The sequence below is a fragment of the Zeus faber genome (genome assembly GCF_960531495.2).
Source record: "Zeus faber genome assembly, chromosome: 4".
Lineage (NCBI taxonomy): Eukaryota > Metazoa > Chordata > Actinopteri > Zeiformes > Zeidae > Zeus > Zeus faber.
The window spans coordinates 28268852-28282033 of NC_137191.1; the positions used below are offsets into that span (position 1 = coordinate 28268852).

The window sequence follows — 13182 nt, forward strand, 5'->3', positions numbered from 1 at the left end:
GACCCTTATCAGCTTTTATGGAACACTCCTGCATGGTGATGTTTGAGGTCCCAAGGAAAATAAATAAGCATTCCTGCCCTCCTTCACCCTCCTTGGTAAAATATAAACAGTCGGGTCAAGTGTGTAGTTAGTGTCCAGTTTATATTTCGACCACAGTTGAGAACTAGAGATGGACAGTGTGGAAGAATTTATCATTTCTCTCTGAGGAATGATGGTGATCCTTCAATGTCTGGCTCTGTTTAATCCATCGAAAAAAGGCCCTTATTTGAGAATTAATGAACTTGGAGTAGTTCAGGACTGATAATTCAAAAGAAAATGATGATTGAAAATCGATTAATGTCAAGCACTTTGAGTTACATGTTGAGTATGAAAGGTGCTATACAAATAAAGGTTACTATTACATTCGTTATTCATGTCATTATTAGTAGTCGTATTATTACCATCTTCATCATCACAGGGAATTTCCGACGATGGCTATACATCACCATTTTCTAATGAATTCTAATGTCCAATAGTATTTAAAAATCCAATAAATATTTCAGACCAAATTTCATGAGTTTTTTGTATTATTATTATTAGTAATAATAATGAACAAAAACTTCTAACTATCACAACAGGAAGATATCTTCACAGCGGACACAACTAAAATGAATACCATTATAGTAATTTACCTCCCAACACTACACAACCCCTAACCCGCTAAGCGTCCTGTGGTACCTGGTATCATCTGTGTCCTCGGCCGCCTCGTCATCAGCATCATGCTCGGCCGGTTCTGTCCAGCCCTCAGCGGGTGCATGGGGGTCCTGCAGCGAGTCCACCGGGCCATTGTTGTTGTTGTTGGGGTGGGCGGAGTCTGTCCTCCCCAGCTTGTGCTCCCCTGGCCGACACAGAAAGAGAAGAGGAGCAATTTCAAATAGAGTTCTGGATTGGCATGCGGTCAAAAGTACCATAATTTTGGAAGTCAACTACATTATCTACCATTTCAAGTCTAAGTGTTTCAATTGAAATAGGGTGCGATGTTAAGTGTGACAGTATGCAGTCTCTAGAGTTGGTGATCCATCCGTATGTCGGCAACATATCCATTCAAGGTGTCCAGACTAATACAAGTCTTGCAATGTCAAGATGTCAACACTTGTAAGAAAAATGCCATTCTTTGCGTCCATGTCCAGACGCGGATGATTCACACTGTGCATTTTTGTAAGCTTCTACCTGTTTTATGCTGTTATTGGAATGCACACTGACTGACAGTGAAAGGGTCTTCCCCTCTCGGTAAACCGCAATACCAAGGTTATACATTGCTTTTCACTGCGGTAAGAAAATGCATACCATCACAGCTCCAGTAAGCAACAATACTCAAATAGGCAGTGGCATTCAAGCAATTATTAATTGGTATTAACGTGCCCAAAGTGTGCCAAGAAAAAATACCCCACACCATTACACCACCAGCCTGGACTGTTGACACAAGGCAGGTTGGGTCCATGTAATCATGCTGTTGGCGCCAAATTACGACCCTACCATCTGTGTGCCTCAGCAGGAATCGAGATTCATCAGACAAAGCTACGTTTTTCCAGTCTTCCAACTGTCCAGTTTTGGTGAGCCTGTGCCCACTGCAGCCTCAGCTTTCTGTTTTTGGCTGACACAAGTGGAACCCGACGTGGTCTTCTGCTGTTGTCGCCCATCTGCCTCAATGGTCGACGTGTTGTGCATTCTGAAATGTTTTTCTGTTCACCACAATTGTCCAGAGTGGTTTTCTGAGGTACTGTAGCCTTTCTATCAGCTCAAACCAGTCTGGCCATTCTCCGTGGACCTCTCTCATCACCAAGGCGTTTCCGTCCGCCAAAATGCCGCCACTCATTTTTTTTTGTTTTTCGCGCCATTCTGGGTAAAAACTCTATAGAGACTGTTGTGTGTGAAAATCCCATGAGATCAGCAGTTACAGACAGATGAGGACTCCAGTCACTGTTTTGAGGACTTGCAACTTGATTTGACAGAAAATAAATTACTTGAGAGTCTACTTAGACTTGGCGGTTAAAGACTCGTTACTTGACTTGACTTTAGACATGGTGACTCAAAATACTTGTATGGGTTAATTTTCATTGACTGAAACCTTGAATTAAATGCGCTCCGCAAACAAAAAGGTGTATTGGTCCGGCAGCCCCCTTCGCCTCATGTTGACTTGGCTCGCTATCACGGCCAAATGTTGTAGTAATTCATGAATGGTGTCATCGTGCAATTTTAGATTTCCTTATCAAACACAAGATGGTGTTTAGAAAGTTGTAATCAAGGGACACTGTTTTTTCACACACACACACACACACACACACACACACACACACACACACACACACACACACCCCCCCCCCCCCCCCCCCTTGGTTCTCTGGGTAACTTCAGGGTTTAGGTATTCAATTAGAAATGGTTATATTAAGGTATGAGGTTAGAAATGGTTGGGTTTAGGTATTAGGTTAGATTTAGGCATTAAGCTAGAAAAGTTTGGACTTAGGTATTAGGTTAGAAATGGTTAGATTTAGGTATTAGGTTAGATTCAGGTGTTGCATACATCCACAGTTTGTCAGTACCTTCTGGGTTCTCTGCGTGCTGGTTGCCAACTTGAGAATCTGTATTCTCAGTTGTCTTCTTTGCTCCGTCCTTTTTAAACAGTCGTTTTAACTGCAGCAGAAGAAGACAAAGACATAGTCACACGGTTTACTAATGATTAGGGCGTTAGGGGATGAGTCTTAGTCGATGAAGATTTTCATTGGTTGGTTGGTTGCAGTGAATAAATAAATAACTAAATAAATAACTAAACAAACAAACAAACAAACAAATAGATACATAAATAAATAGCTGTATTTGGGCTGTGCCTTGTCAAAATTACTTTAATAATAACCATAATACCTATATGGCTGGTTGAGATTAATTTTGACAAAAATAAATGTTCAGTCTCCTTGCTGGTTGTTCCGACACATTCAGAAGAATAATTACAGCTTTTGATGAGCGGCTTTTGCGGGTGATTAACAGTCGGCTCGCTTCATGGATACGCAGAACGCAACGGCTAAATCAATATTTTAAAGGCTGGCTATAAGTTATTGTGTTGCCGTTACTGATCGATTAACAAAATGTACAGTCCCCTTGCTGGTTATACTGACACATTCAGAATCAATACAGCTTTTGCCGGTGTGATTAACATGCGGCTCTGTGCGGATAGCGCTTGTAAATGAAATGTATATATTAAAGGCTGGTTATTAGGTTTTCTATTCATCTGTAATGTAGCACAGTTTTAACAATGTTAGTTACAACATTCATTCTCAGCCCTGAACTCAAACCATTTTTGTGATGCCTCAAAAATATGTATTTAATTGATTAAATTACTATCATAAACATGCGACGACTAGTCAACAAATAGCTTGAACTGACGAATAACAGTCGAATAAGAAAATCTTTAGTAAGGAGGACCGCTACTGATGATCACTTACAAAACTAAACAAGTGTTTTCAAGGGAAACTTAAAACAAACCATAAGCATTAAAACAGATTCCTATTCATTTACTCATATGATCGATTGTTCTAAAATACAGGTATGCTCGTTGGAAAACACTTAAAATCAATTATCCAAAAGGGAAATAACAAATATTGCGAGTGGGGGAAATTGACCAGTTAAGTGATAGAATTGAAATTGATTTAATTACAATTCAAAATGAATAATTCCTAACTGCTGTTGATACATCGTGTCACGCCTAATCTGGAATGGTGGGTGCAGTAAGTCCAAATGAAGTCATAGATCTGATTCTTAATGTTTACTTGGAACACAGGAAAATTAAGATGCTATCATTCTCCCAATGGGGGGATTCATTCCAACTAACCTATTCAAATATTCTGGGGGGAATACTGAAATGAAAACACAAAGAAAAAATGAGCGAGAAATCACAGAGAATCTGAAAGAGAGAGTCTTTGTGGATTCCACACACACACACACACACACACACACACACACACACACACACACACACACACACACACACACACACACACACACACACACACACACACACACACACACACACACACACACACACACACACACACCTGATATATTCAAAAAGGCACAGTCACACAGAACCGTCATAGACAGTCACACACCCTCCTGGCGATGGGGTCTTCAGGCAGGACCGGGGCACCCTCGGGTCCTTCGCAAGTGATGCGCGTGGTGTCGCCCTTGGCGGGGAAAACGTAGAGGGCGCGCTCTCCGAGCTGCCGCTGGGTGTGGTCGTAGTAGCCTAAACGCCTCACCCTAAAAAACACCACAGCAGAGACAGCCGTCACTCGCTGCCTCCGGAGAAGAAACACGCTCCACCCGTTCCACCCCTGTCCGCTCGCTCCCTGTGTGACTCCGCGTTCCAGTGCAGCCGGCGCAGGCAGATACATAATAGAGATACAGAAGCACATTATGCATGACGTCATTGGACCTTCCCAGGTGTAGAAGACACATCTAGGGTCCGAGTGGCATTTGTAAAAAGTAAAAGAATACAATTTAAGAATATAAAGACCTGTCGCCGTAGAGAGTAGATGTGTTTCAGTTTCTCGTCTTTGCAGCCAAGAGCCACGGTTCAGATTTGTCATTTTTCCAAATGTTTTGATTTCTTCCCGAAAATATATATATATTTTTTTAATATTTGTACAGAATAAATTTTCTTAAAAACCCACAATTTGTGCTTTTCTGATACCGTATTTGGATCCACCCCTACTTCACGTGCTTGTTCCAGAAATTATACTGCTTCCATTCACAACACAGCCATATCAATGCCGTACTGGCATTTACCCAGAAATGATACAACGTTTTGAGGTGGGAAATTGCCGGAACAGATATACCGGAATATCGATCCCTGCTCCCAGTCGCACATGACCCCATGCAGCGGTTCCGGAACAGGGTTGGGATAGACTGCATGTGTGAAAGAGGCTTTGGGCTACATCACAGTTAAACAGTTGGTACAAGGTTAAAGATCATTAAGTTTAGGTATTAAGCTAGAAATGGTTAGATTTAGATATTAGGTTAGAAATGGAGAGGTGTGCTGACAAGTTTACACTTATTATTTAAGTTGACCAGCCAGTTGATACAGTTGATACTGTGTTACAGAATATCGCTAGAGTAGAACGTATCTCAGGAAACGATTCAAAAACAGAATTTGAAAAGTAGGGACTGCATTTTGACATTGGAGCCCATCTCAATGGATGGAGACAAACAAACAGACCGAGCAATATATAACAAAGATCTGAGGACAGATCGATGGACAAACAGATGAAAGCTACCTGCAGAGGTTTTCCTGTGGGATGGCGGAGGCAGGAGGGAAGACGCTGTCGGAGCCCTTGGGGGAGTAGCTCTTGGTGATCCACGTCACCTTCAGCTCGACCACTTTGACCTAACCACAACACCACCGTCATCATCATCATAATAATAATCATAATGCACGGAAATGTCAGAAGTAAGAATGGGCCGATAGAACCACTACAGTAAGACTGCAACGTTACCTCTTTATTCTACACAAATTGATTGAATGATACTATCATGACTAGGGAAAATGAACAATAACTTCCAAGACATGACTAGACATCATGGGGGCCGTCACCATCTCACCTCTTCCACCACCACTCTGAACTTGCACTTTTTGCTGAGCACGGGTTTGACTCCGGAGAGCCACTGGACATTGGAAAAGACTTTGGCAGGACCGATCAGGACCTGGCCCGGGTAGAAGCCGTACGCCTCGTCAAAGAACAGACCCTGAAACCCACAACAACACAGGGATACATAGTATTGTATATACATATAATTGGGTGAAGGTTGTCGTAACAGACAGCAGGATACTGGATTCCATGTAATTTCATCATAATTTGTTAATGTTTTAAGTTGTTCTGACACAATAGGAAAGAAGTGCCAGTTATAAAAACTGCAACTTTGTGAATCACATTACATTAAATGGACGTTGCAAATTTGTCAAGATTAAACAAGAGATATTCATAAGATATGCCATTTAGGTAAATAAATGCATTTTTCTCCCAAGTAAGATAAAGAGATAAGATAGTAAATGATGCCATTGCAGCAGCTCAGTGGGGAATATGAAGTACAGAGTGAAAGGAAACACAGTAAATTCACAGATATATACATTCAAAAATACAAGAAAGTAATGAAGAGCTCAACAAAATAAGGTAAATTAAGTAATTGAGCAATAAGCAGCTCGAGAATATGCAGAAGAATATACAGTGTAGTTATTTTCAATGAAAGGCAAAATAGAATAGCATATACAATATATGAGCAGTATAGTAGAAATGTATTATAATAGTGACAGCAGCATGTTTATTAATAATTGTTATCATTATTGAAATGATAACATAACTTAATAATTTAAGTAACGGTCGTGCTGTGTTAGTGTGTTAAGTGTTAAGAATGATGCTATTGCACCTTATAACAAATTGGAGAGACTGCAACTGGTCACAGCCTGAGAGATGCAAGGCAAAAAAGGATGTTTCAAACAAAACAATGTCCTATTTTAAAAATGTTTGCACTTCTGTGACCTGCTAAATGCATTTTACAGGAACTTTCAGTTCTTCAGAACACTACTGCCTTGGTACTACACCAGTACAAACTGCACTCTCTGCCCCCTGGGTAACCTCCATTTCGTGGCCAATTCCACCACAAGTACATTTTTCCGGTGTAGTGATTGGGGCAGCAGCAGAGAGAGAGGTGGTAGACAGGAGCTTGTGTTGAACGTACCGAGTCGCTGACATGCGGACAGACATCGTAAAGCTTGGCACCGTCCTCCACACTCATGGAGCACCTTTCGGGAGGGGGTGGAGATAAAAGGCTGGTTTAGACACACTAGTCAGTACTGGAAAAATTATGTGTCATATTTTAACTGTGATCTGTCCTTTTATGTCTAAAATTCATACTCTTGCAATATACAATAAAGATTAATAATGTTTATACCCTTTGGATAAAAACACTAAATGCTACTGGTATTGCAGAAATGCATTCCCATGTTAGATTTTGTATTGTTTTACCCAAATATGAAGGAACCCTTAGATTGGATTAGATTGCATCGAATTTGATAAAATGGTAGTTTTTCGATTGCCGGCAAGGAAATGGCATACCATAAAGGCAATTAAAATTGATATTGAGATATCAAATAAAATACAAAAAAATTAAATTAAATTAATAAAGCTTAGGCAGTGTTGTCACGTAGACGGGCGGGCACAGCAATGCACTCTACCTCGCTCCGTTGGACAGCTTGAGGATGATGTGATTTGTCAGGTCGTAGACTTTCCCCAGCCAGAAGTCATAAGCAATGTAGTCTCCATACATAAAAGACTGCAGAGCACAACGGGAAAGCTGTGTGACCTTCAACTTTTTAATGTGACATTTCAACTACCCTGGCTCCACCGGGCATCAAAGACGATCCTCTGAAGTCGTATGTAGAGTCGGCGCTAACCCGTTTACATTAACGTTAAGCAATAACTCGGGATGGCCAGGCTAATGTATTGTATGTATAATGTAACAATTATATATAGGTCGATATTGAATAAAAATGATAAATTCTTGCATTATGTCAAACAGTTTGTGAGTGTCTCTCCAGCTATCGGAGGACACTGGGCCCCTTCTCTCACCCAGATGTGCTGCAGGTCTTTGCTGTTGACTGGGTACAATACACAGTTGGTCCCCACCAGTTTCACTGCGCACTCAATGTCAATGTTGGTAACGATGCCACACTGGTTGTCCTGGAAAAGACAAAAAAACACCACGATAGGGATAGTTACCGAGGGCTGAGCAATGAATCATGTTTTGTGTGTGATGGTTTCTACAATAGCTATCTTTTTACAATGCCAATAATTTTAAACTGCTCCAGAATCAAAAAATATTCCTAATTAAATCATAAGGACTTTTATTAGTTCCTTAAAGAAAACCGTAGTCATTTAATTTGAAAAGAAATCGAAATACTGAGTGGTTTCCCCCTTTGCTTTAGATGACGTATATCATAGCCAGAGAATTACCTATAATTCATATTAAATCTAAAATTAACAATTTCTGTACAATATAAAAAAAGATTTATTTAGCGTGGACGCTGTAATGGTTTTCTAGTCAAGTCATGCTGTATATGAATTAGATTAGTGCCCATAAAAATCGAACAAAATCTCAAGCTTCAAGCAAAACAATTATGATTCAGAACAAATAAAACAGAACGGCAAAACTAAATTGGAGCTCAAAAAACTACTTCAAGACTTTGGGAAGATTTGGGGATTAGAAGAAAAAATACATATATATTGCAAGTAAATTGAATTGTCGTTGAATTGATTCCTGAGAGGACTCCACTTACGTTGGAATTCATCCGCCGCACGATGTCTCTGATGACAATTGATCGATCTTCGAGTTTCAGCTGCAACAGAAAGAGAGCAAAACGGTTTGAAAATAGGAGGTGACACTAAACCCGGTGACCTTGCATTGTACATCAAGCACCTCTAGAGACGGACCCTCGCTTCCCATCAGAGACATTTTGATCACACGCACTGCAGGAGATTATTGATTTTTGCGTCAGAGTGCAGAATCCTTCACACCGGTGGCCCCGAGTCGACGCTCATGTCGAGCCATGGATTTAACTTAGGAAGACAGCGTAGGTCATAATCCTCCACTCATAGACGTACTGTAGTTATACAGAGAACAATGTTTAAAGTGACCTTGTGCCGGAAAACAGTAAGTGGTGCCGTAAAACCCCGTTGATGACGCCCAAAAGGAATGGATATGAAGAGATTTTACTGTCTAGACAGACACGCAGCTGAGCCTGCGTGTGCGTGCAGTGTTTGGATAAGGCGAGTGGGCGGGCGGGCAGCAGAGCTGAGCCAGCAGAGAGTTTGAAGTTACCTCGTAGGAAAAGGATCCTCCCTCATCAATTTTTTTTTTTTTTTTTTAAACACACCTAATCAGTCTTAAGTATAAAGCCCAACATCACCCCGGACACTGGGGAGAGAAGCTTTATCAAAAGAGAACTGACTGGTATGAATTTTCGTTAGTCAGTGTGCATTACAATAACAGGACAAAACAGTTAGAAGCATACAAAAATGCACAGGGAAAACATTTCAATAAGGAATTATAAAAAAGGGGAATCATATATATACTTTTATATGTGTGAATCGTCCACATCCGGACAGGGACACAAAAACAGCTCTCCATGCTCCGAGGGCGGAGAGCCATGCCCCATTCATATTCGCAACAAACATGAAGGAAATTTGGAGAACAGATGAGGATGAAAAAACAAATGTTTTTTGATCAATAACATTCTAATGAATCAGAATTATTGCTCCTCACACAGAACTGATCAATAAGGAGCAAAGCAGGTCACGCAGAAGGTCAAAACCCCTTATCTCAGAGTGGGAAACCCTGTTTCGGTGGGCCAAATGATGCTGCGTCATGCTACCTCTAAGACCATCTTACGCCCAAATGAAGACAGATATGACCTTGCTTTTAGTCCTCCACTTCGATGTCAGTGAGACAACCTCTTTGAAATAAACAAAACAATGAAACGTTAAAAACTCACAGCTATGTTGGTTCTCTCTGTCGATGCGGTACGGCCCCGGCAGCTCCGCTAAGCAACAAGCAACATACATTAACAATTCAGATCAGTGCTTAACACTGATCTGAATTCCACACGGCCCTAGCCAGCATTAATTATCGGCAGCATTGACGGAGAAGATAAACATGAGCGCTGATCAGAACGAGGGATTACTGTAACACACCAGGAGTGTCAAGATCCCACTCATTAAGGACCGACAACAACCTGATGTAGTAGCTAATCTCATTTTGTTCAGTTACCATCTTTTCTTTCATGCACTGTACACACAAAGCTTGTAGTGTTTTAGGTGGGCATTTGATGAAACGTAGGTTTGGTCTAATTAAAAGTCAGATAATATACTGTTAGGTCTAGGCGTATATTGAAGGATGTGAAGTTGCTACAGTACTGATGCAACATCAAGCGAGGAGGAGAAAAACCAAACTCCTAAATACAATCCGAACAAATTACAATAATTTGCTCCTCGTTGCATGAGAAACAAGTGCCCAAAATTTGACACAATTACTCCTAAAACTTATTGAGGAATCCGGGTCAATTGGACAGAAAGGCACTCAGACAAGTACATGAATTTAGCTTCCTTGGTGAAGGCAATAAACATGACATGGATACAAAAACTTCAAACACCTCCTGCAAGATGTTCAGCTTCCCTACGCCAATTAAGAGGTATTCACTTATCTTAGTCTTCCCCTACAAACTGCAGTCGTAGAGCCAAGTAGCAGCAGGTGAGACGACAGCCAGGGACCAGAGGTAGCGAGCAGACAGATGGAGGTAAAGGAGGATGGGTAATTAGGAGAGTGAGAGATTTGGGAAACGAAAGGTAGAAGGATGAAAAAAGGCTTGCTGCCTGCTCGCTAATGACTGGGAGGGAAGAACCTCCTAGATGTTTATACTGAAGGGAACAGTCATGATGAGGACACGTTTTTGAGATGGATGGGTGGCTAATTGACTGGAAAGCCTGCTTAGGAGCAGGGAAAATAAGGCAGGTCAGTAAATTATGTGGTAGGCTGTCACTTCACCATGGGAACACACTGTAGTGTGTATAGCGTTTGTCACAAACATGAATGCATGAATTATCCAAAAATCTGTGAATTCAGATATGACTTTATTTCCAAACTTCCAAACAGTATCTCTTTGGCATTGTTGAGATGCACCGGTGTGTTCTGACACCGTTCTACCAATTTGTGCTACAGTAGCTCTTCTGTGGGATCGGACCAGACGGGTTAGACTTCACTCCCCACACGAGCAATGAGCCTTGGACGCCCATGAACCAGTCACCGGTTCACTGGTTGTCCTTCCTTGGACCAGTTTTCGTCGGTACTAGCGATGAAACGGTACAGTGGGCTCACGGTTCGGTATGTATGCCGGTTTTTGGGCCATGGTAACGGTACGGTTTTGGTATCTTTATATTCATATTTACAAAAAAAAAAAAAAAAAAAAAAAAGTTAAAAAGGTGTAAAAATGTATTTATAGTACTCTGCCACAAATAACTAGTGTAATGCTCTGTGTGTATGACTACTCCATAATAATGGATAATTCAAATAATGATTTCTGTTAATTTTACAAAGCTTCTAAATTTCCAGTATCAATGAGAGATCTTAACCTTAAAGTGTCAATCTGTAAGATTATGTTGTCCAATTTCATACTTGTTTTCCAAATTGTATTAATTTTTTTAAGGAATCGGTAATTTCATATATTTCCGTTTTGCATGTGCTCCTCTGCTGTGTTCATTGTTGGTGGCGGGGTCCGCCCTTCGTGCCAAGAATACAAAGATCAGAAGAAGCCAAAGGCAGTTGTGGTGAATTTGATAAACCAGCATAGCTAGTTGTGGTCAGTAAACTGTCAATATGCATGAACATTCACATCACCTGGATGTTGAAACAAAAACCTTGCAGTTTCAAATGAAATTCTAGGACTTGGACAGGCGATATTACAGTGTCCCACTGGAACTTCAGTCTACAACTGAACTACAGCCCAAACCCCCTAAGCTTAGCTCCATTTCGATGAACTGGCAAAACAATAGTTCCAGTGTTTTGGAGAGGAGTGCTGTGCACACAGCATGCGCAAACAGATACACCGGCAGTGCCACTAATTTGTCCGCCCCTGTAACCTTACCCTGCTAAATCTGGTAGAGCAGGAGAGAGGAGCAGCAGATGTGATCGATTGGCAGCCATTTTCCCTTGTTATCTATTAAACAACAGGCTCTCAGATCCTCCTGTCTCTACCGCTGGGAGAGCAGGAGGAACACATGAACGCACACAAACAAACAAATGGATACTCTTAACTCTGCATTTTTCTTTGGGGGGGGGGAACACAGACTCCCCATGAAGTCGGCACATACTGTACTGAGCAATTTCCCCACATTTCCAGAATCATAGCACTCGGATCAATGCCACTTTAGCTCACTGTATGGGGGAGCGGCTTCTGCATCGCAATGCCTTCCTTGAGCCTCCTGCCGAAGCAGCTAAACACTGAATTAACAGGCGAACAATTTGTGATTGGCCATCACGCCTGAATGGAAAGAATGAGGGTAGAGCGTGCTCAATAGGCCCCGCTCGGTTAAATGAAATAAATGCATTCTACGTAGCGATTAATTGTAGGTTCCTAGCAACTGTACCATGCCAATCATTCTGTGTGGCTGAATTGGGCTCTCCCCCCAAAGGAGAGAATAGGGCAGAGAGCGATAGCGCAGTTATCAAAGTGATATAAACCACGAGGAGAGAAACATCCATGTTTTCTCCTATTCTCGCAGTTTTTGTTCATTTCCCCCCATAGGTGAGGTGACATAGCTATCACCTGAAAAAAGAGCAGCAAGGTTTGTGTGTGTCAGTCACATGCATCAATAATTACAAATTAAAGCCTATGTGAAATCCATCACACACACACACACACGCACACGCACACGCACACGCACACGCACACGCACACGCACGCCTTCATTAAAAAGACACATTATATATTAGGGGTGGACCGATTGATCGGATGAAATGACTATCAGTTACAGATTTTGTGTTTTGCCAGATTACGATTTACGTCCGATCATTTTGAGTTAAATCCAGATCAGAGACATAACATTTTCTTATAATTCGGTCTCATTGGGTTTGTCTGCCGTCAATGACAAATACGTTGCGGGATCTGATCACGCTCACGTGATGGGACAGCTGCACATGCGGTTCCCTCCCACCCATAGTCCCTCCCCTAACCTTTGTGGAAGATGGCGGCGCGTGTACAATGCGACGCTCAGCATCTCTCCAGATTCCACAAATTAGTAGTTATCTGCGTATTTGTTTCAAGTCAGTTCACTCAGAACAGCCTTGGGTACACATCGTACAGCAGACAGGAACTTTTGGACTTTCTGCGATCTCAAGCTCATTGCAGAAATTGCCAAGACAACAGAGGCTACCAAGCAGGCAGAAGTGCTCCCAGGCGGCCTCGAGACTATAAACAAAGGAGAGGAAGGAGAGGAGGGCTAACGGCTAGGCTAAAGTTAAATCCTCACCGGCTATCTAACCAGCGTTTTCCTCAACAGTGTCCGGTCTCTGGCGAACAAAATGGATGAGCTGCTGCTGCGATCA

The 13182-nt window shown here is 41.6% G+C and overlaps 1 protein-coding gene across 1 annotated transcript in view; it reads right to left on the bottom strand.

Moving 5' to 3' along the window:
- Window positions 1–13182, bottom strand: part of ube2o (ubiquitin-conjugating enzyme E2O) — a gene marked incomplete at both ends in the record, with an annotated part of 40078 nt that overhangs the window by 11619 nt on the left and 15277 nt on the right. The window contains 9 exons of the mRNA XM_079999264.1: window positions 718–877; window positions 2580–2670; window positions 4140–4290; window positions 5307–5416; window positions 5632–5775; window positions 6766–6829; window positions 7262–7359; window positions 7656–7766; window positions 8363–8422. Coding sequence (XP_079855390.1) covers window positions 718–877; window positions 2580–2670; window positions 4140–4290; window positions 5307–5416; window positions 5632–5775; window positions 6766–6829; window positions 7262–7359; window positions 7656–7766; window positions 8363–8422 — 989 coding nt within the window. The remainder of the gene's footprint in view (window positions 1–717; window positions 878–2579; window positions 2671–4139; window positions 4291–5306; window positions 5417–5631; window positions 5776–6765; window positions 6830–7261; window positions 7360–7655; window positions 7767–8362; window positions 8423–13182) is intronic.